General features: G+C 42.4%; 1 protein-coding gene and 1 long non-coding RNA gene across 2 annotated transcripts in view; both read left to right on the top strand.

Annotated features, from left to right (window-relative positions):
- The first annotated feature begins 9,679 nt into the window (after positions 1-9,679).
- On the top strand, positions 9,680-9,987 carry LOC117513025. Its single transcript, XR_004561440.1, has 2 exons — positions 9,680-9,761; positions 9,868-9,987. It is a non-coding gene; the product is annotated as an uncharacterized LOC117513025 (long non-coding RNA).
- Positions 9,988-11,656: 1,669 nt separating this feature from the next.
- LOC117511543 (potassium voltage-gated channel subfamily KQT member 2-like) overlaps positions 11,657-23,389 on the top strand; it is a 163,607-nt gene continuing 151,874 nt past the window's right edge. The window contains exons 1-2 of the mRNA XM_034171548.1: positions 11,657-11,724; positions 11,823-11,954. Of these exons, the coding sequence (XP_034027439.1) occupies positions 11,657-11,724; positions 11,823-11,954 (200 nt within the window). The remainder of the gene's footprint in view (positions 11,725-11,822; positions 11,955-23,389) is intronic.

Below are 23,389 nucleotides of genomic sequence, written 5' to 3'. Positions count from 1 at the left end.
TTGTCACGCTGCCAGGCTGCTCCACTCCTGCAGTGACTGACTAATGGCTTGCAGGCAGCGCTTCTGATGTTTGTCGTGGGTTCTTTTGTTGCGTTGCAGCGCCGTTTGCAGGTTTCAGCACCGCCGCGTGGACAGCTCCTCTAACTGATGAAGGCTGCAGTGGAGCTCTGGATGGTTCTACTCCTCACAGTCTGCACGCTAATGAGCTCGGCCTTAATAGTCTGGTTTGGACTGGCCACATCATTCTGCAGATTTCTTGCAATGATTGAGGCAGGACTGGGGGTTGCATTTACATTTGTACTTAACAGTACAAAAGTTTTTGCAGAACAAGCTTAAATTTTGAGGATAGGTCCAAAAGGAACTGTGCAGAAGTACTAAAAGATTAAAAGCCTAATGTTCGTATGTAAGGCATGAGAAACTTTATAACTGATTATGTTAGAAACTGAGATAGTGATCATAATGGAACCCAAAGTGGCTGCCATTGCATTTATATATGTTTTCAAACATATGTTTGCTTCTGGATAGGAGAGACAGTGTCTGATTTAAGTGCTGTCACGTTTAAGGCATGAGAAACTCTGCAGTCATATACCTTTTGGAAATGCCAGAAAGTAATTGGATGATGTCCATATTTGAACTCGAATAGCCGCAATTTAGATTTTTTTTTTTAGTTTTCTTTTTAATGAGCGTGCCCATTGTTTTATCAGGAAATTGGCCACAGCACTGTTAATGGTGTTCTAAAATGTTAAAATCTGAATATTATCCAAGTAGGTCACATCTAAAACCTCTAGATATTCATGGTAAAGAGCTTACTCATACCTTAAAACATATATTTAGACACTTAAATCAGGCTCCTAGCTTTTCCAGAAGCAAAGATATGTTTGAACACTAACCTGAAACAGTGACCGTTTTGGGCACCACCTTGGGTTCTAAAAAAACCACAAGGGGGATTTTTGGGGATGGTGAAAATTTCAGCTTGTTCCACAACATTTCCATTATTTGGCCATTTTTGTGCTAATGCTCTTGGACTATGAACGGTACTATTCAAAACTGGCAGTGTCACAATTTTCTGCTTTAAGGTTGTTTAAATTTATGATGATGAGCATTTGGTGGATGGTCACACTAGAAATTTTAACAAATTATGTGAGCAGCTGCTGGAGTGACCCAAACAAGTATACACTGATAAGTTTAAAAATTGGTTTGGTAAGCTCACTGACACTTGACCTTCTTACACAGGTGAATCCAATCATGAGAAAGGGTATTTATGGTGGCCATTTGCAAATGTTTTCCCTCTTTGCATCTCTTCAAATGGGTGGCAACATGGGAGCCTCTAAACAACTCTCAAAGATTGTTCAACATCATGGTTGAGGAGAAGGATACAAAAAACCTATCTCAGAGATTTCAGCTGTCAGTTTCCACGATGAGGAACATAATGAGGAAATGGAAGACCACAGGCACAGTACTAGTTGCGGCCCAAAGTGGCAGGGCAAGAAAAATCTCAGATAAGCTGAAGCAAGGATGGTGAGAACAGTCATAGTCAACCCACAGACCTGCTCCAAAGTCCTACAACATGATCTTGCTGCAGATAGTGTCTCTGTGCATTGTTCAACTATACAGCGCACTGTGCACAAAGACATGCTGTATGATGCTGTAATGCAGAGGAAGCCTTTTCTGCGTACACACCACAAACAGTCACTTGAGGTATGCTAAAGCCCATTTGATCAAGCCAGCTTCATTTTGGAATAAGGTGCTGTGGACTGATGAAACTAAAACTGAGTTATTTGGACATAACAAGGGGCAGTATGCATGGCTGAAAAAGAACACAGCATTCCAAAATAAAAATGCATGTACCTACAGTAAAATTTGGAGATGGTTCTATCATGCTGTGTGGCTGTGTGGCCAGTGCAGGTACTGGGAATCTTGTCCAGTCAATATCAGGAGATTCTTGAGGACAATGTTCATGAATCAGTGACAAAGTTGAAGTTGTGCCCGGGCTGGATCTTTCAACAAGACAACAACCCTAAACACTGCTCAAAATCTACTAAGGCATTCAGGCAGAGGAACAAGTACAATGTTCTGGAATGGCCATCTCAGTCCCCAGACCTGAATATTATTGAAAATCTGTGGTGTGATTTTAAGCGGGCTGTCCACGCTTGGAAACCAATAAATAAATATCACTATGTTTGTCTGCTATATGTTATACACTCAACAAAAATACACTCAACAAAAATATAAACGCAACACTTTTGGTTTTGCTCCCATTTTGTATGAGATGAACTCAAAGATCTAAAACTTTTTCCACATACACAATATCATCATTTCCCTCAAATATTGTTCACAAACCAGTCTAAATCTGTGATAGTGAGCACTTCTCCTTGCTGAGATAATCCATCCCACCTCACAGGTGTGCCATACCAAGATGCTGATTAGACACCATGATTAGTGCACAGGTGTGCCTTAGACTGCCCACAATAAAAGGCCACTCTGAAAGGTGCAGTTTTGTTTTATTGGGGGGGATACCAGTCAGTATCTGGTGTGACCACCATTTGCCTCATGCAGTGCAACACATCTCCTTCGCATAGAGTTGATCAGGTTGTCAATTGTGGCCTGTGGAATGTTGGTCCACTCCTCTTCAATGGCTCTGTTGAAGTTGCTGGATATTGGCAGGAACTGGTACACGCTGTCATATACGCTGGTCCAGAGCATCCCAAACATGCGCAATGGGTGACATGTCCGGTGAGTATGCCAGCCATGCAAGAACTGGGACATTTTCAGCTTCCAAGAATTGTGTACAGATCCTTGCAACATGGGGCCCTGCATTATCCTGCTGCAACATGAGGTGATGTTCTTGGATGTATGGCACAACAGTGGGCCTCAGGATCTCGTCACGGTATCTCTGTGCATTCAAAATGCCATCAATAAAATGCACCTCTGTTCTTTGTCCATAACAGACGCCTGCCCATACCATAACCCCACCGCCACCATGGGCCACTCGATCCACAACATTGACATCAGAAAACCGCTCACCCACACGACGCCACACATGCTGTCTGCCATCTGCCCTGAACAGTGTGAACCGGGATTCATCCATGAAGAGAACACCTCTCCAACGTGCCAAACGCCAGCGAATGTGAGCATTTGCCCACTCAAGTCGGTTACGACGACGAACTGGAGTCAGGTCGAGACCCTGATGAGGACGATGAGCATGCAGATGAGCTTCCCTGAGACGGTTTTCTGACAGTTTGTGCAGAATTCTTTGGTTATGCAAACCGATTGTTTCAGCAGCTGTCCGAGTGGCTGGTCTCAGACGATCTTGGAGGTGAACATGCTGGATGTGGAGGTCCTGGGCTGGTGTGGTTACACATGGTCTGCGGTTGTGAGGCTGGTTGGATGTACTGCCAAATTCTCTGAAACTCCTTTGGAGACAGCTTATGGTAGAGAAATTAAAATTCAATAAACGAGCAACAGCTCTGGTTGACATTCCTGCTGTCAGCATGCCAATTGCACGCTCCCTCAAATCTTGCGACATCTGTGGCATTGTGCTGTGTGATAAAACTGCACCTTTCAGAGTGGCCTTTATTGTGGGCAGTCTAAGGCACACCTGTGCACTAATCATGGTGTCTAATCAGCATCTTGATATGGCACACCTGTGAGGTGGGATGGATTATCTCAGCAAAGGAGAAGTGCTCAGTATCACTGATTTAGACTGGTTTGTAACAATATTTGAGGGAAATGGTGATATTGTGTATGTGGAAAAGTTTTAGATCTTTGAGTTCATCTCATACAAAATGGGAGCAAAACCAAAAGTGTTGCGTTTATATTTTTGTTGAGTGTAATTAGTTAAACTCTTCAGGCAGGTAGATGAGATAATCAGTGAAATCACCTGGTTTAGGTGTACATGTAGAAGTAATACATGTTGGGACTTTTAGTTTCTGAATCTGGAGTTTTTGGCCTCTGTTGGTGACCTCTCTGGACTAGTTACGAAGCAAAGTTGGAATTAAAAAACACTTATAAATTTACTAACATTTCTGTTTGGTCCCAAAACTCATAACTCAGGTTTGTTACTGAATGAAATAAACTGTTGAGAGCAAACTGTGTGTCATAAAGGGCTAACTCACTGATTGGTTGCTCTGCTCAGCCGATGCTATTTTGTGACGTCAATCGGAAAAGCAGAGAGAGAGAGATGGAGAGAGAGAGACGAGAGATGAGGAGAGAGAGAGAGAGAGAGAGAGAGAGAGAGAGACTAAAATTCATTTTTACCTTTTGTCTTTAGTTCCTTAATGCTCAAGCTGATGTTCCACAAACGTTGTGACAGTCAGCTTTGTGGTGAGATGATGTGCACTAAACTTTAACTTTTAAGATCCTTTGAATGATCCAGCTCAGTGGATAAGTAGCTGGTCTTCCACTAAAACCCCAATTCCAGTGAAGTTGGGACATTGTGTGAAATATAAATAAAACAGGAATACGATTTGCAAATTCTATTCAACCTATAATCAATTGAATACACCACAAAGACAAGATATTAATGTTCAAACTGATAGACTTTATTGTTTTTGTGCAAATATTTGTTCATTTTGAAATGGATGCCTGCAACACATTTCAAAAAAGCTGGGACAGTGGCAACAAAAGACTGGGAAAGTTGATGAATGCTCAAAGAACACCTGTTTGGAACATTCCACCGGTGAACAGGTTAATTGGAAAACAGGTGAGTGTTATGATTGGCTATAAAAGGAGCATCCCCAAAAGGCTCAGCTGTTCACAAGCAAAGATGGGGCGAGGATCAACACTTTGTGAACAACTGTGTGAAAAAAATTGTCTAACAGTTTAAGAACAATGTTTCTCAACATTCAATTGCAAGGAATTTAGGGATTCCATAATCTACAGTCTATAATATAATCAGAAGATTCATAGAATCTGGAGAACTTTCTACACGTAAGTGGCAAGGCCGAAAGCAACCCGTGACTTTCGATCCCTCAAGCAGCACTGTATAAAAACGACCTCATTGTGTAAAGGATCTTACCGCGTGGGCTCAGGAACACTTCAGAAAAACCATTGTCAGTTAACGCAGTTCATCGCTACATCTACAAGTGCAAGTTAAAACTCTACCATGCAAAGTGAAAGCCATACATCAACAACATCCAGAAACACCGCCGCCTTCTCTGGGCCCGAGCTCATTTGAAATGGACAGACGCAAAGTGGAAAAATGTGCTGTGGTATGATGAGTACACATTTCAAACTGGTTTTGGAAATCATGGACGTCGTGTCCTCTGGACAAAAGAGGAAAAAGACCATCCAGATTGTTACCAGCACAAAGTTCAAAAGCCAGCATCTGTGATGGTATGGGGGTGTGTTAGTGCCCATGGCATGGGCAACTTACACATCTGTGATGGCACCGTCAGTGCTGAAAGGTACATCCAGGTTTTGGAGCAGCACATGCTGCCATCCAAGCAATGTCTTTTTCAGGGACGTCCCTGCTTATTTCAGCAAGACAATGCCAAGCCACATTTTGCATGTGTTACAACAGCGTGACTTCGTAGTAAAAGAGTGCGGGTACTAGAGAGGCCTGCCTGCAGTCCAGACCTGTCACCCATTGAAAATGTGTGGCGCATTATGAAGCACAAAATACAACAACGGAGACCCCGGACTGTTGAACAACTGAAGTCGTAATTCAAGCAAGAATGGGAAAGATTCCACCTACAAAGCTTCAACAATTTGGGAACCCTCAGTTCCCAAATGCTTATTGAGTGTTGTTAGAAGGAAAGGTGATGTAACCAGTGGTAAACATACCACTGTCCCAGCTTTTTTGAAACGTGTTGCAGGCATCCATTACAAAATCAATCAATTTCAATCAATTTTTTTTTTATATAGCGCCAAATCACAACAAACAGTTGCCCCAAGGCGCTTTATATTGTAAGGCAAGGCCATACAATAATTATGTAAACCCCAATGGTCAAAACGACCCCCTGTGAGCAAGCACTTGGCTACAGTGGGAAGGAAAAAACTCCCTTTAACAGGAAGAAACTCCAGCAGAACCAGGCTCAGGGAGGGGCAGTCTTCTGCTGGGACTGGTTGGGGCTGAGGGAGAGAACCAGGAAAAAGACATGCTGTGGAGGGGAGCAGAGATCGATCACTAATGATTAAATGCAGAGTGGTGCATACAGAGCAAAAAGAGAAAGAAACAGTGCATCATGGGAACCCCCCCAGCAGTCTACGTCTATAGCAGCATAACTAAGGGATGGTTCAGGGTCACCTGATCCAGCACTAACTATAAGCTTTAGCAAAAAGGAAAGTTTTAAGCCTAATCTTAAAAGTAGAGAGGGTGTCTGTCTCCCTGATCTGAATTGGGAGCTGGTTCCACAGGAGAGGAGCCTGAAAGCTGAAGGCTCTGCCTCCCATTCTACTCTTACAAACCCTAGGAACTACAAGTAAGCCTGCAGTCTGAGAGCGAAGCGCTCTATTGGGGTGATATGGTACTACGAGGTCCCTAAGATAAGATGGGACCTGATTATTCAAAACCTTATAAGTAAGAAGAAGAATTTTAAATTCTTTTCAGGGAACTTTTAGGACAACCTGATAATAATGAATTACAATAGTCCAGCCTAGAGGAAATAAATGCATGAATTAGTTTTTCAGCATCACTCTGAGACAAGACCTTTCTAATTTTAGAGATATTGCGTAAATGCAAAAAGCAGTCCTACATATTTGTTTAATATGCGCTTTGAATGACATATCCTGATCAAAAATGACTCCAAGATTTCTCACAGTATTACTAGAGGTCAGGGTAATGCCATCCAGAGTAAGGATCTGGTTAGACACCATGTTTCTAAGATTTGTGGGGCCAAGTACAATAACTCAGTTTTATCTGAGTTTAAAAGCAGGAAATTAGAGGTCATCCATGTCTTATGTCTGTAAGACAATCCTGCAGTTTAGCTAATTGGTGTGTGTCCTCTGGCTTCATGGATAGATAAAGCTGGGTATCATCTGCGTAACAATGAAATTAAGCAATACCGTCTAATAATACTGCCTAAGGGAAGCATGTATAAAGTGAATAAAATTGGTCCTAGCACAGAACCTTGTGGAACTCCATAATTAACTTTAGTCTGTGAAGAAGATTCCCCATTTACATGAACAAATTGTAATCTATTAGACAAATATGATTCAAACCACCGCAGCCAGTGCCTTTAATACCTATGGCATGCTCTAATCTCTGTAATAAATTTTATGGTCAACAGTATCAAAAGCAGCACTGAGGTCTAACAGAACAAGCACAGAGATGAGTCCACTGTCCGAGGCCATAAGAAGATCATTTGTAACCTTCACTAATGCTTGTTCTGTACTATGATGAATTCTAAAACCTGACTGAAACTCTTCAAATAGACCATTCCTCTGCAGATGATCAGTTAGCTGTTTACAACTACCTTTCAAGAATTTTTGAGAGAAAAGGAAGGTTGGATATTGGCCTATAATTAGCTAAGATAGCTGGGTCAAGTGATGGCTTTTAAGTAATGGTTTAATTACTGCTACCTTAAAAGCCTGTGGTACATAGCAACTACCAAAGATAGATTGATCATATTTAAGATCAAAGCATTAACTAATGGTAGGGCTTCCTTGAGCAGCCTGGTAGGAATGGGTCTAATAAACATGTTGATGGTTTGGATGAAGTAACTAATGAAATAACTCAGACAGAACAATCGGAGAGAAAGAGTCTAACCAAATACCGGCATCACTGAAAGCAGCCAAAGATAACGATACATCTTTGGGATGGTTATGAGTAATTTTTTCTCTAATAGTTAAAATTTTTGTTAGCAAAGAAATTTGCATTTACGCAATATCTCTAAAATTAGAAAGGTCTTGTCTCAGAGTGATGCTGAAAAACTAATTCATGCATTTATTTCCTCTAGGCTGGACTATTGTAATTCATTATTATCAGGTTATCCTAAAAGTTCCCTGAAAAGCGTTCAGTTAATTCAAAATGCTGCAGCTAGAGTACTGACAGGGACTAGAAGGAGAGAGCATATCTCACCCATATTGGCCTCTCTTCATTGGCTTCCTGTTAATTCTAGAATATAATTTAAAATTCTTCTTCGTACTTATAAGGTTTTGAATAATCAGGTCCCATCTTATCTTAGGGACCTCATAGTACCATATCACCCCAATAGAGCGCTTCGCTCTCAGACTGCAGGCTTACTTGTAGTTCCTAGGGTTTGTAAGAGTAGAATGGGAGGCAGAGCCTTCAGCTTTCAGGCTCCTCTCCTGTGGAACCAGCTCCCAATTCAGATCAGAGAGACAGACACCCTCTCTACTTTTAAGTTTAGGCTTAAAAATTTCCTTTTTGCTAAAGCTTATAGTTAGGGCTGCATCAGGTGACCCTGAACCATCCCTTAGTTATGCTGCTATAGACTTAGACTGCTGGGGGGTTCCCATGATGCACTGAGTGTTTCCTTCTCTTTTTGCTCTGTATGCACCACTCTGCATTTAATCATAAGTGATTGATCTCTGCTCCCCTCCACAGCATGTCTTTTTCCTGGTTCTCTCCCTCAGCCCCAACCAGTCCCAGCAGAAGACTGCCCCTCCCTGAGCCTGGTTCTGCTGGAGGTTTCTTCCTGTTAAAAGGGAGTTTTTCCTTCCCGCTGTCGCCAAGTGCTTTCTCACAGGGGGTCGTTTTGACCGTTGGGGTTTTTCCGTAATTATTGTATGGCTTTGCCTTACAATATAAAGCGCCTTGGGGCAACTGTTTGTTGTGATTTGGTGCTATAAAATAAAATTGATTTGATTTGATTTATGTCTTCCTTTGAAGTGTAGGTTATTTGATGCATCTGCTTTCAGGTTATTAGAACAGTGTTGTGTGGGCCGCCAGAAAAGGAGGTACTGCTGGCCCACCACCAGAGGGCGCCCTGCCTGAAGTGCGGGCTTCAGGCACGAGAGGGCGCTGCCGCCATGGACACAGCCGGGGTTGACAGCTGTCACTCATCAACTCATGACAGCTGTCACCTCTCTCCACTTCATTAATCCACTCCATATTAGCCGGACGTCATCTCCACCTCGCTGCCGAGATATCATCTACCTCTGAAGGTAATTTCTCTGCTGACTTAAACTTAAATAATAGTCTGAACTCTTTTGCATCCCTTTTCCTGTGGTGTGCCTTATCAGCTGGATTGGCGTTTGGTGTGAACAGCGACGGCTACGCTTCACACCCAATCCAGATAAGTGGTTTAACAGGAGCTGCACGAGTGTGTGATTAGAGGTGGAGGTGACTTTCCACCTTCTGACTGTTTTGTTACTGGGTGTGCACACACCCACATCTCACTGTTTGTGCTCCTCGCCAGCAGTACCAGATCCGACAGTCGGGGACGGTGATCACCTGGGAATTCGGGACTTGGCGGCTCCACTATTCACCGGGTTCTGTGGCGGTGGAAATCGTGTGGTTCCGGCTCTTCTCAGGACAGACGTCTTCTATCCTCGAGCCTGCCCACACGTCACCTTTGTGTATTGACTGCTATCAGATTCTGTGATTGTCTGTATAATCGTTGTGCACATTCACAACATTAAATTGTTACCTTTTGGCTCATCTATTGACCGTTCATTTGCGCCCCTTGTTGTGGGTCCGTGTCACTACACTTTCCCCAACAAACAGTCCTAGTTGGGATTTTTGTGAAGCTAAAAGCACAAGCGCTTAAATATCTTCTCCTTTTCCAGGGTGCAATAGTTGAGCTCTCTGCTAAAAACCTGAAGGTAATGGACCAGATGCCTCCCTTGGTTCCAAGGTACTGTACAACACCAGTTCTTCTGCCTCCACATCACTACTTTGTACACAGTTTCCCCCATAATCAAGTTTTTGTCCTTCATTTGAGGTATTTTTTCTCCCCACAGGCTTTTCAAACTGTGCTTGCACCCTCAGATGGAGAACTCTAAGAAAACTGTCACTTTATTTTTAATCTAAACCTCCTCAGAGACAAAAGGTGAAAGTAAACAATATGATGGGAGATGACAGGAACAAAAAGCACAAGTGTCACTGCGGAGGGATAAATCTTGTTTTTTCCCAATGACCCAGTTCCACGATGAACATTCCAGCATGGATACGGCCCGATTCTTCTGTACAGATGACTGACAACCTGGTCAGACCGATAAAGACTAGTTTTGTTTTCGTGCACTGAGAAGCACTCACACAAATGTAATACTGCCTTGACTCTCTGTCTAGATGAAGCTATTTGTTTATGCCATTTCAAATACAAAAGTAAATCATTCTTAGTATAAACATTTCTGAAATTGTCTTCCTTAAACTCAAAGCCAACCTCTACAACTTGATATAAATTAATTAAAAAATCTAAAAACCAAGATGATGGGTTGCAAAAGTAATGGCACACTTTGGTATAATACCTGTAAATCACTTTTATTGCCAGTTTTCTTCAGATGCCATTTCAAATACAACAGCTATAAATCAGGCTTGTCAACATGAAAAATTCTCAAATGATCTTCCTCAAACTCAAAATAAATTTCTACAACTTTATATCTAGTTGTAGGTCTAGAAATTTCTATAACTTGATAGTGCATCAGGGATGTTTGCAAAACATTTAAAAATATAAAAGCCAAGATGATGGGTTGCATAAGTAATCAGCCCCTTTGGTGTAATACCTGTAAATAATCAGTTTTATTGCCAGTTTTCTTCAGACAAGTCAGGGGATGGATACATGAACATTTCCAAGTCACTGAATATGTCTTGAACTTTTATCAGTTATGAAGAAATACAAACTGTGGCACTAGATGGTAAATCTGTGTGGAGTAGACAGTTCTCAAAAACTGAGTGACTGTGCAAGAGGGAGAAGAGTGAGGAAAGCCACCAAGACACCCAGGCAACCCAGAAGACGTTATAGGCTTCTGTGGCTGTGATTGGAGAAAATTGTGCACAATGAAGTTTTTTGCATTTTGTATCACTGGTTATGCAGCTTTATGATGAAGGGGAATAGAGGAGGATTTTCATAAAAAGAAGACTGGAAAGTTCCAGCTACAATCTGCCAGAAGGTACATGCGAGATGCAAGCGTGATATTTTGATCACCTTGAGTTTATCAGATGTATTATTCCGAGAAAACACTGAATTCAAAACAGAAAAGCAAGCAAATTGTTGCTTAAAAAATCTATGTGCAAAATTGTGCTTTTGTTTCATGAAGTGGTTGAAAGCGTTTCTTTTATTTTGCAAGTTTGTCATCAAGGGGAAAAACCCTTCTAAATGTCCATTATCCTGAAGTGGGGAAGGCTGCACATGCAGTATGAATATTGTATGACCATGAATCATCAGATGAAAGCCTGCAGGATGGAACAGCCGAGGACAGGAACCTCTGAATACGCTATTTTTTTTTTTTTTTAAAGAAATGTCAGTTTGAACAGGATTTGGAAAGCCACACTGGATTAGTCACAGCTGCTTGTCTAATTTGCTGATGCCTAACGTGATTGCGCGTGCACGAGCGTCCCCGCTGCGTCCGTATAACGGCCGGAAGAGAGTGAAGGTAAGAGCATCCAGTGTTCAGTTTGTAGTGATTATTGCACTCGGGTTGTCTTCGGGGACCAGCAACACCGACTGCATCCAGCACACACACCCCTCAGTGATGCACCCCCGCGGCGGGAGCGCACGCAACTCCTCCTCAGAGTCGCCTCGACTTTAAAATGGTGCAGAAATCTCTCAACGGCGGGGTTTACCCAACTCAAGCCGGAGAGAAGAAGCACAAAGTCGGGTTCGTCGGCGGGACCCCGGCGCTCCTGAATCCAGCAGGGACGGGGCGCTGCTCATTGCGGCTTCGGAAAGCACCAAACGGAACAGCATCCTCTGCAGACCGAGGTCCAGCACTCACCGCCGGCAGACCCAGACCCTCCAAGAGGAGCGCCAGCTATCGGAAACTGCAGAATTTCCTTTACAATGCGCTGGAAAGACCTCGGGATGGGCATTCATCTACCACGCTTACGTGTAAGTGTTTTATTATTATTATTATTATTATTATTATTATTACACTTTGGCGACACACACACACACACACACCCCGCATGTTTGTGATCGTGGAGCGTGTCACGCTGCCAGGCTGCTCCACTCCTGCAGTGACTGACTAATGGCTTGCAGGCAGCGCTTCTGATGTTTGTCGTGGGTTCTTTTGTTGCGTTGCAGCGCCGTTTGCAGGTTTCAGCACCGCCGCGTGGACAGCTCCTCTAACTGATGAAGGCTGCAGTGGAGCTCTGGATGGTTCTACTCCTCACAGTCTGCACGCTAATGAGCTCGGCCTTAATAGTCTGGTTTGGACTGGCCACATCATTCTGCAGATTTCTTGCAATGATTGAGGCAGGACTGGGGGTTGCATTTACATTTGTACTTAACAGTACAAAAGTTTTTGCAGAACAAGCTTAAATTTTGAGGATAGGTCCAAAGGAACTGTGCAGAAGTACTAAAAGATTAAAAGCCTAATGTTCGTATGTAAGGCATGAGAAACTTTATAACTGATTATGTTAGAAACTGAGATAGTGATCATAATGGAACCCAAAGTGGCTGCCATTGCATTTATATATGTTTTCAAACATATGTTTGCTTCTGGATAGGAGAGACAGTGTCTGATTTAAGTGCTGTCACGTTTAAGGCATGAGAAACTCTGCAGTCATATACCTTTTGGAAATGCCAGAAAGTAATTGGATGATGTCCATATTTGAACTCGAATAGCCGCAATTTAGATTTTTTTTTTTAGTTTTCTTTTTAATGAGCGTGCCCATTGTTTTATCAGGAAATTGGCCACAGCACTGTTAATGGTGTTCTAAAATGTTTAAAATCTGAATATTATCCAAGTAGGTCACATCTAAAACCTCTAGATATTCATGGTAAAGAGCTTACTCATACCTTAAAACATATATTTAGACACTTAAATCAGGCTCCTAGCTTTTCCAGAAGCAAGATATGTTTGAACACTAACCTGAAACAGTGACCGTTTTGGCACCACCTTGGGTTCTAAAAAAACCACAAGGGGGATTTTTGGGGATGGTGAAAATTTCAGCTTGTTCCACAACATTTCCATATTTGGCCATTTTTGTGCTAATGCTCTTGGACTATGACCGGTACTATTCAAAACTGGCAGTGTCACAATTTTCTGCTTTAAGGTTGTTTAAATTTATGATGATGAGCATTTGGTGGATGGTCACACCTAGAAATTTTAACAAATTATGTGAGCAGCTGCTGGAGTGACCAAACAAGTATACACTGATAAGTTTAAAAATTGGTTTGGTAAGCTCACTGACACTTGACCTTCTTACACAGGTGAATCCAATCATGAGAAAGGGTATTTATGGTGGCCATTTGCAAATGTTTTCCCTCTTTTGCATCTCTTCAAATGGGTGGCAACATGGAGCCTCTAAACAACTCTCAAAGATTGTTCAACATCATGGTTGAGGAGAAGGATACAAAAAACCTATCTCAGAGATTTTCAGCTGTCAGTTTCCACGATGAGGAACATAATGAGGAAATGGAAGACCACAGGCACAGTACTAGTTGCGGCCCAAAGTGGCAGGGCAAGAAAAATCTCAGATAAGCTGAAGCAAGGATGGTGAGAACAGTCATAGTCAACCCACAGACCCTGCTCCAAAGTCCTACAACATGATCTTGCTGCAGATAGTGTCTCTGTGCATTGTTTCAACTATACAGCGCACTGGTGCACAAAGGACATGCTGTATGATGCGTAATGCAGAGGAAGCCTTTTCTGCGTACACACCACAACAGTCACTTGAGGTATGCTAAAGCCCATTTGATCAAGCCAGCTTCATTTTGGAATAAGGTGCTGTGGACTGATGAAACTAAAACTGAGTTATTTGGACATAAGGGGCAGTATGCATGGCTGAAAAAGAACACAGCATTCCAAAATAAAAATGCATGTACCTACAGTAAAATTTGGAGATGGTTCTATCATGCTGTGTGGCTGTGTGGCCAGTGCAGGTACTGGGAATCTTGTCCAGTCAATATCAGGAGATTCTTGAGGACAATGTTCATGAATCAGTGACAAAGTGAAGTTGTGCCCGGGCTGGATCTTTCAACAAGACAACAACCCTAAACACTGCTCACAATTACTAAGGCATTCAGGCAGAGGAACAAGTACAATGTTCTGGAATGGCCATCTCAGTCCCCAGACCTGAATATTATTGAAAATCTGTGGTGTGATTTTAAGCGGGCTGTCCACGCTTGGAAACCAATAAATAAATATCACTATGTTTGTCTGCTATATGTTATACACTCAACAAAAATACACTCAACAAAAATATAAACGCAACACTTTTGGTTTTGCTCCCATTTTGTATGAGATGAACTCAAAGATCTAAAACTTTTTCCACATACACAATATCATCATTTCCCTCAAATATTGTTCACAAACCAGTCTAAATCTGTGATAGTGAGCACTTCTCCTTGCTGAGATAATCCATCCCACCTCACAGGTGTGCCATACCAAGATGCTGATTAGACACCATGATTAGTGCACAGGTGTGCCTTAGACTGCCCACAATAAAAGGCCACTCTGAAAGGTGCAGTTTTGTTTTATTGGGGGGGATACCAGTCAGTATCTGGTGTGACCACCATTTGCCTCATGCAGTGCAACACATCTCCTTCGCATAGAGTTGATCAGGTTGTCAATTGTGGCCTGTGGAATGTTGGTCCACTCCTCTTCAATGGCTCTGTTGAAGTTGCTGGATATTGGCAGGAACTGGTACACGCTGTCATATACGCTGGTCCAGAGCATCCCAAACATGCGCAATGGGTGACATGTCCGGTGAGTATGCCAGCCATGCAAGAACTGGGACATTTTCAGCTTCCAAGAATTGTGTACAGATCCTTGCAACATGGGGCCCTGCATTATCCTGCTGCAACATGAGGTGATGTTCTTGGATGTATGGCACAACAGTGGGCCTCAGGATCTCGTCACGGTATCTCTGTGCATTCAAAATGCCATCAATAAATGCACCTCTGTTCTTTGTCCATAACAGACGCCTGCCCATACCATAACCCCCACCGCCACCATGGGCCACTCGATCCACAACATTGACATCAGAAAACCGCTCACCCACACGACGCCACACATGCTGTCTGCCATCTGCCCTGAACAGTGTGAACCGGGATTCATCCATGAAGAGAACACCTCTCCAACGTGCCAAACGCCAGCGAATGTGAGCATTTGCCCACTCAAGTCGGTTACGACGACGAACTGGAGTCAGGTCGAGACCCTGATGAGGACGATGAGCATGCAGATGAGCTTCCCTGAGACGGTTTCTGACAGTTTGTGCAGAAATTCTTTGGTTATGCAAACCGATTGTTTCAGCAGCTGTCCGAGTGGCTGGTCTCAGACGATCTTGGAGGTGAACATGCTGGATGTGGAGGTCCTGGGCTGGTGTGGTTACACATGGTCTGCGGTTGTGAGGCTGGTTGGATGTACTGCCAAATTCTCTGAAACTCCTTTGGAGACAGCTTATGGTAGAGAAATTAAAATTCAATAAACGAGCAACAGCTCTGGTTGACATTCCTGCTGTCAGCATGCCAATTGCACGCTCCCTCAAATCTTGCGACATCTGTGGCATTGTGCTGTGTGATAAAACTGCACCTTTCAGAGTGGCCTTTTATTGTGGGCAGTCTAAGGCACACCTGTGCACTAATCATGGTGTCTAATCAGCATCTTGATATGGCACACCTGTGAGGTGGGATGGATTATCTCAGCAAAGGAGAAGTGCTCAGTATCACTGATTTAGACTGGTTTGTAACAATATTTGAGGGAAATGGTGATATTGTGTATGTGGAAAAGTTTTAGATCTTTGAGTTCATCTCATACAAAATGGGAGCAAAACCAAAAGTGTTGCGTTTATATTTTTGTGAGTGTAATTAGTTAAACTCTTCAGGCAGGTAGATGAGATAATCAGTGAAATCACCTGGTTTAGGTGTACATGTAGAAGTAATACATGTTGGGACTTTTAGTTTCTGAATCTGGAGTTTTTGGCCTCTGTTGGTGACCTCTCTGGACTAGTTACGAAGCAAAGTTGGAATTAAAAAACACTTATAAATTTACTAACATTTCTGTTTGGTCCCAAAACTCATAACTCAGGTTTGTTACTGAATGAAATAAACTGTTGAGAGCAAACTGTGTGTCATAAAGGGCTAACTCACTGATTGGTTGCTCTGCTCAGCCGATGCTATTTTGTGACGTCAATCGGAAAAGCAGAGAGAGAGAGAGAGAGAGAGAGAGAGAGAGAGAGAGAGAGAGAGAGAGAGAGAGAGAGAGAGACTAAAATTTCATTTTTACCTTTTGTCTTTAGTTCCTTTAATGCTCAAGCTGATGTTCCACAAACGTTGTGACAGTCAGCTTTGTGGTGAGATGATGTGCACTAAACTTTAACTTTTTAAGATCCTTTGAATGATCCAGCTCAGTGGATAAGTAGCTGGTCTTCCACTAAAACCCCAATTCCAGTGAAGTTGGGACATTGTGTGAAATATAAATAAAACAGAATACGATTTGCAAATTCTATTCAACCTATAATCAATTGAATACACCACAAAGACAAGATATTTAATGTTCAAACTGATAGACTTTATTGTTTTTGTGCAAATATTTGTTCATTTTGAAATGGATGCCTGCAACACATTTCAAAAAAGCTGGGACAGTGGCAACAAAAGACTGGGAAAGTTGATGAATGCTCAAAGAACACCTGTTTGGAACATTCCACCGGTGAACAGGTTAATTGGAAACAGGTGAGTGTTATGATTGGCTATAAAAGGAGCATCCCCAAAAGGCTCAGCTGTTCACAAGCAAAGATGGGGCGAGGATCAACACTTTGTGAACAACTGTGTGAAAAAAATTGTCTAACAGTTTAAGAACAATGTTTCTCAACATTCAATTGCAAGGAATTTAGGGATTCCATAATCTACAGTCTATAATATAATCAGAAGATTCATAGAATCTGGAGAACTTTCTACACGTAAGTGGCAAGGCCGAAAAGCAACCCGTGACTTTCGATCCCTCAAGCAGCACTGTATTAAAAACGACATCATTGTGTAAAGGATCTTACCGCGTGGGCTCAGGAACACTTCAGAAAACCATTGTCAGTTAACGCAGTTCATCGCTACATCTACAAGTGCAAGTTAAAACTCTACCATGCAAAGTGAAAGCCATACATCAACAACATCCAGAAACACCGCCGCCTTCTCTGGGCCCGAGCTCATTTGAAATGGACAGACGCAAAGTGGAAAAATGTGCTGTGGTCTGATGAGTACACATTTCAAACTGGTTTTGGAAATCATGGACGTCGTGTCCTCTGGACAAAAGAGGAAAAAGACCATCCAGATTGTTACCAGCACAAAGTTCAAAAGCCAGCATCTGTGATGGTATGGGGGTGTGTTAGTGCCCATGGCATGGGCAACTTACACATCTGTGATGGCACCGTCAGTGCTGAAAGGTACATCCAGGTTTTGGAGCAGCACATGCTGCCATCCAAGCAATGTCTTTTTCAGGGACGTCCCTGCTTATTTCAGCAAGACAATGCCAAGCCACATTTTGCATGTGTTACAACAGTGTGGCTTCGTAGTAAAAGAGTGCGGGTACTAGACTGGCCTGCCTGCAGTCCAGACCTGTCGCCCATTGAAAATGTGTGGCGCATTATGAAGCACAAAATACAACAACGGAGACCCCGGACTGTTGAACAACTGAAGTCGTACATCAAGCAAGAATGGGAAAGAATTCCACCTACAAAGCTTCAACAATTTGGGAACCTCAGTTCCCAAATGCTTATTGAGTGTTGTTAGAAGGAAAGGTGATGTAACACAGTGGTAAACATACCACTGTCCCAGCTTTTTTGAAACGTGTTGCAGGCATCCATTACAAAATCAATCAATTTCAATCAATTTTTTTTTTATATAGCGCCAAATCACAACAAACAGTTGCCCCAAGGCGCTTTATATTGTAAGGCAAGGCCATACAATAATTATGTAAAACCCCAATGGTCAAAACGACCCCCTGTGAGCAAGCACTTGGCTACAGTGGGAAGGAAAAACTCCCTTTTAACAGGAAGAAACCTCCAGCAGAACCAGGCTCAGGGAGGGGCAGTCTTCTGCTGGGACTGGTTGGGGCTGAGGGAGAGAACCAGGAAAAAGACATGCTGTGGAGGGGAGCAGAGATCGATCACTAATGATTAAATGCAGAGTGGTGCATACAGAGCAAAAAGAGAAAGAAACAGTGCATCATGGGAACCCCCCCAGCAGTCTACGTCTATAGCAGCATAACTAAGGGATGGTTCAGGGTCACCTGATCCAGCCCTAACTATAAGCTTTAGCAAAAAGGAAAGTTTTAAGCCTAATCTTAAAAGTAGAGAGGGTGTCTGTCTCCCTGATCTGAATTGGGAGCTGGTTCCACAGGAGAGGAGCCTGAAAGCTGAAGGCTCTGCCTCCCATTCTACTCTTACAAACCCTAGGAACTACAAGTAAGCCTGCAGTCTGAGAGCGAAGCGCTCTATTGGGGTGATATGGTACTACGAGGTCCCTAAGATAAGATGGGACCTGATTATTCAAAACCTTATAAGTAAGAAGAAGAATTTTAAATTCTTTTCAGGGAACTTTTAGGACAACCTGATAATAATGAATTACAATAGTCCAGCCTAGAGGAAATAAATGCATGAATTAGTTTTTCAGCATCACTCTGAGACAAGACCTTTCTAATTTTAGAGATATTGCGTAAATGCAAAAAGCAGTCCTACATATTTGTTTAATATGCGCTTTGAATGACATATCCTGATCAAAAATGACTCCAAGATTTCTCACAGTATTACTAGAGGTCAGGGTAATGCCATCCAGAGTAAGGATCTGGTTAGACACCATGTTTCTAAGATTTGTGGGGCCAAGTACAATAACTTCAGTTTTATCTGAGTTTAAAAGCAGGAAATTAGAGGTCATCCATGTCTTTATGTCTGTAAGACAATCCTGCAGTTTAGCTAATTGGTGTGTGTCCTCTGGCTTCATGGATAGATAAAGCTGGGTATCATCTGCGTAACAATGAAAATTTAAGCAATACCGTCTAATAATACTGCCTAAGGGAAGCATGTATAAAGTGAATAAAATTGGTCCTAGCACAGAACCTTGTGGAACTCCATAATTAACTTTAGTCTGTGAAGAAGATTCCCCATTTACATGAACAAATTGTAATCTATTAGACAAATATGATTCAAACCACCGCAGCACAGTGCCTTTAATACCTATGGCATGCTCTAATCTCTGTAATAAAATTTTATGGTCAACAGTATCAAAAGCAGCACTGAGGCCTAACAGAACAAGCACAGAGATGAGTCCACTGTCCGAGGCCATAAGAAGATCATTTGTAACCTTCACTAATGCTGTTTCTGTACTATGATGAATTCTAAAACCTGACTGAAACTCTTCAAATAGACCATTCCTCTGCAGATGATCAGTTAGCTGTTTTACAACTACCCTTTCAAGAATTTTTGAGAGAAAAGGAAGGTTGGATATTGGCCTATAATTAGCTAAGATAGCTGGGTCAAGTGATGGCTTTTTAAGTAATGGTTTAATTACTGCTACCTTAAAAGCCTGTGGTACATAGCCAACTACCAAAGATAGATTGATCATATTTAAGATCAAAGCATTAAATAATGGTAGGGCTTCCTTGAGCAGCCTGGTAGGAATGGGGTCTAATAAACATGTTGATGGTTTGGATGAAGTAACTAATGAAAATAACTCAGACAGAACAATCGGAGAGAAAGAGTCTAACCAAATACCGGCATCACTGAAAGCAGCCAAAGATAACGATACATCTTTGGGATGGTTATGAGTAATTTTTTCTCTAATAGTTAAAATTTTGTTAGCAAAGAAAGTCATGAAGTCATTACTAGTTAAAGTTAATGGAATACTCAGCTCAATAGAGCTCTGACTCTTTGTCAGCCTGGCTACAGTGCTGAAAAGAAACCTGGGGTTGTTCTTATTTTCTTCAATTAGTGATGAGTAGAAAGATGTCCTAGCTTTACGGAGGGCTTTTTTATAGAGCAACAGACTCTTTTTCCAGGCTAAGTGAAGATCTTCTAAATTAGTGAGACGCCATTTCCTCTCCAACTTACGGGTTATCTGCTTTAAGCTACGAGTTTGTGAGTTATACCACAGAGTCAGGCACTTCTGATTTAAAGCTCTCTTTTTCAGAGGAGCTACAGCATCCAAAGTTGTCTTCAATGAGGATGTAAAACTATTGACGAGATACTCTATCTCACTTACAGAGTTTAGGTAGCTACTCTGCACTGTGTTGGTATATGGCATTAGAGAACATAAAGAAGGAATCATATCCTTAAACCTAGTTACAGCGCTTTCTGAAAGACTTCTAGTGTAATGAAACTTATTCCCCACTGCTGGGTAGTCCATCAGAGTAAATGTAAATGTTATTAAGAAATGATCAGACAGAAGGGAGTTTTCAGGGAATACTGTTAAGTCTTCTATTTCCATACCATAAGTCAGAACAAGATCTAAGATATGATTAAAGTGGTGGGTGGACTCATTTACATTTTGAGCAAAGCCAATAGAGTCTAATAATAGATTAAATGCAGTGTTGAGGCTGTCATTCTCAGCATCTGTGTGGATGTTAAAATCGCCCACTATAATTATCTTATCTGAGCTAAGCACTAAGTCTGTTGGGAAAGTGTCAGTACACGGACCCACAACAGGGGGCGCAAATGAACGGACAATGAAGAAAGTCAAATAACAAAGCTTTACTGTTGTGAACATGCACAACAAACACAACAAATTACAATTTTGGTCACAAGTCGAATTCCACGGTGTCGTGTGGGCAGGCTCGACGATAGGAGACGTCTGTCCAAGTCGAACCGGAACCACCCGATTTCCTCTGCCACCGAACCCCGGGAATACTGGAGCCGCCAAGTCCCGAACTCCCAGGTGATCATTGCCTCCGCTCGTCGGATCCGGTACTGCTGGCGAGGAACAGAAACAGTCAGATTTGGGTGCGGCTGCACCCAACAACACGTGGGGGTGGAAAACACCACCTCCACCTCTACTCAGAAACAACGCTGTAATGTGGGAATAAGAGTACTTATCCAAATACGTCCTTTTCAGTCTTCAGTCGTTTTACACACAAGCAACAATGGATTAATCCGTATGGCTGGCTGAGTTCGTTACCTCCTTGGTAGAGCGATATCTCGGCAATGAGGTGGAGATGCCGCCCTGCTGATATACCTCCCTGTTGATTGATATCAGCTGTCTCAGGTGATGGGTGACAGCTGTCACCCTGGCTGCTCCTGTGAGGCGGCAGCGCCCTCCGGTGCCTGGAGCCCGCACTCCAGGCAGGGCGCCCTCTGGTGGTAGTGGGCCAGCAGTACCTCCTCTTCAGCGGCCCACACAACAAAGTCAGACAAAAGGTCTGAAAATTCACAGAGAAACTCACAGTAACGACCAGGTGGACGATAGATAATAACAAATAAAACTGGTTTTTGGGACTTCCAATTTGGATGAACAAGATTAAGAGTCAAGCTTTCAAATGAATTAAAGCTCTGTCTGGGTTTTTGATTAATTAATAAGCTGGAATGGAAGATTGCTGCTAATCCTCCGCCTCGGCCCGTGCTACGAGCATTCTGACAGTTAGTGTGACTTGGGGGTGTTGACTCATTTAAACTAACATATTCATCCTGCTGTAACCAGGTTTCTGTAAGGCAGAATAAATCAATATGTTGATCAATTATTATATCATTTACCAACAGGGACTTAGAAGAGAGAGACCTAATGAAATGAGCAAATATTTACACAAAAACAATAAAGTTTATCAGTTTGAACATTAAATATCTTGTGTTTGTGGTGTATTCAATTGAATATAGGTTGAAGAGGATTTGCAAATCATTGTATTCTGTTTTTATTTACATTTTACACAACGTCCCAACTTCACTGGAATTGGGGTTGTAGACATAAGTTCAAATACTGCTCATATGACCTGTCTGTCTCCTGGGACAAAACACTTTGGCCCAATCCTGATGCCCTACCACTTCATCCTTTCTCTTCTTTTTGAACATGCAAAATAAAGGGAAATGCCAAAGGGAGGGGATTGGGATTGAGCCTAAATCTGCATGTTCCCAGTCCACCCAGCTGTAAATAAGAACCGGCATTGGCTGGGGATCTAAACCTATGTTGGTCTGACGTCCTATCCAGTGGGGACTCCTAAACTCTCATCCACTTCATGCTGCAGAATCTGCAGAGACGTACCAGCACCAACAGACATGTTGGACCTATGTAGGACCTCTACATTAGGTTAGGTTAAACTTTATTGTCCCCACAGAGAAATTTGTCTTCTGTCACAAGTGGTGATTGGTCATCTCAGTGATGCAAACAGGCATCAAAGAAATCAAAAGCATTATTGGTGGAATTGCAAAAGCAATCACTTCACTGATATAAAATATAAAATATTACAGTCATAACAAGTAGCTCTTCACAGATGAGGAGCAGGCTGTGCAACTGACCAGGTGACAGTGGAAGATCAGATGAGTGATAAGCAGACTGAGGTTTAGGTCAGGTCTGGGAAAATGCACCAATGTGTCACCACATGTTCCACACCATGGAACAGCTTAAGTTACTGGATAGCAACCACCCATGCAGGCAATCGGTCCATCCCTACATCTTCAAAGTAACCTATGACCTGCCCCAGACAGGTGAAACAAAGAGGTCCATTTGCTCTTCTCCAGCCACTGGGGTCCTCAACACTGAGGCACCTTCATATTGGATCATGCTCAGAGAAACGCACCACATGGCCATAATGTCTTAGGTGACGTTCCCACACAATGTAACTGATACTCCTGTTGAGGCTCCTTCAGTAACTTCATTTGACACAAAGTGATTGCAGTGTTATCTGTTGGGGCTGTATGTCTCATGGCTAATTTGCTACTTTTCTAACTCCATATAATACTAAAAATAACTTCATATCTCCTTATACAGATAATGGTAGTAATAATAAGAACTTTGTTATATGCCATGATGCATACTGTCCTTCTGCTTATCACGCTACATGGACAGAACACAGTTTTACTTTCATAGACTGTTTAATATAACGCGTGCACCCACCACAGATAAAGGGCAAAATGCAACATCTTTCAACCATAATCACATAACTTTACTGATCCACATTGAGGGGAACAGCCCGCCCATCTGGAGGCGGAGCTGGAGTGCAGGTAGAAGCGGCAGGCAGAGTGTGTGTGGTCAGCTTGCAAACTGATGTCGATATGAGCTGTTCAGTGAAGGCATCTATATAATACAATATCTAAAATTGTAGTCCGTTTCTGTATGCTCGCCGTCAACCTGGGTAAAATTCAAAATTCTAATCCAACATATCCAAGGATCCTCCAAAGAGACCTAGC

The sequence above is a fragment of the Thalassophryne amazonica genome, chromosome 6, assembly GCF_902500255.1.
Source record: "Thalassophryne amazonica chromosome 6, fThaAma1.1, whole genome shotgun sequence".
NCBI lineage: Eukaryota > Metazoa > Chordata > Actinopteri > Batrachoidiformes > Batrachoididae > Thalassophryne > Thalassophryne amazonica.
The sequence above is the reverse complement of the archived record's forward strand: the minus strand, read 5'-3'. Positions and strand labels throughout refer to the sequence as shown.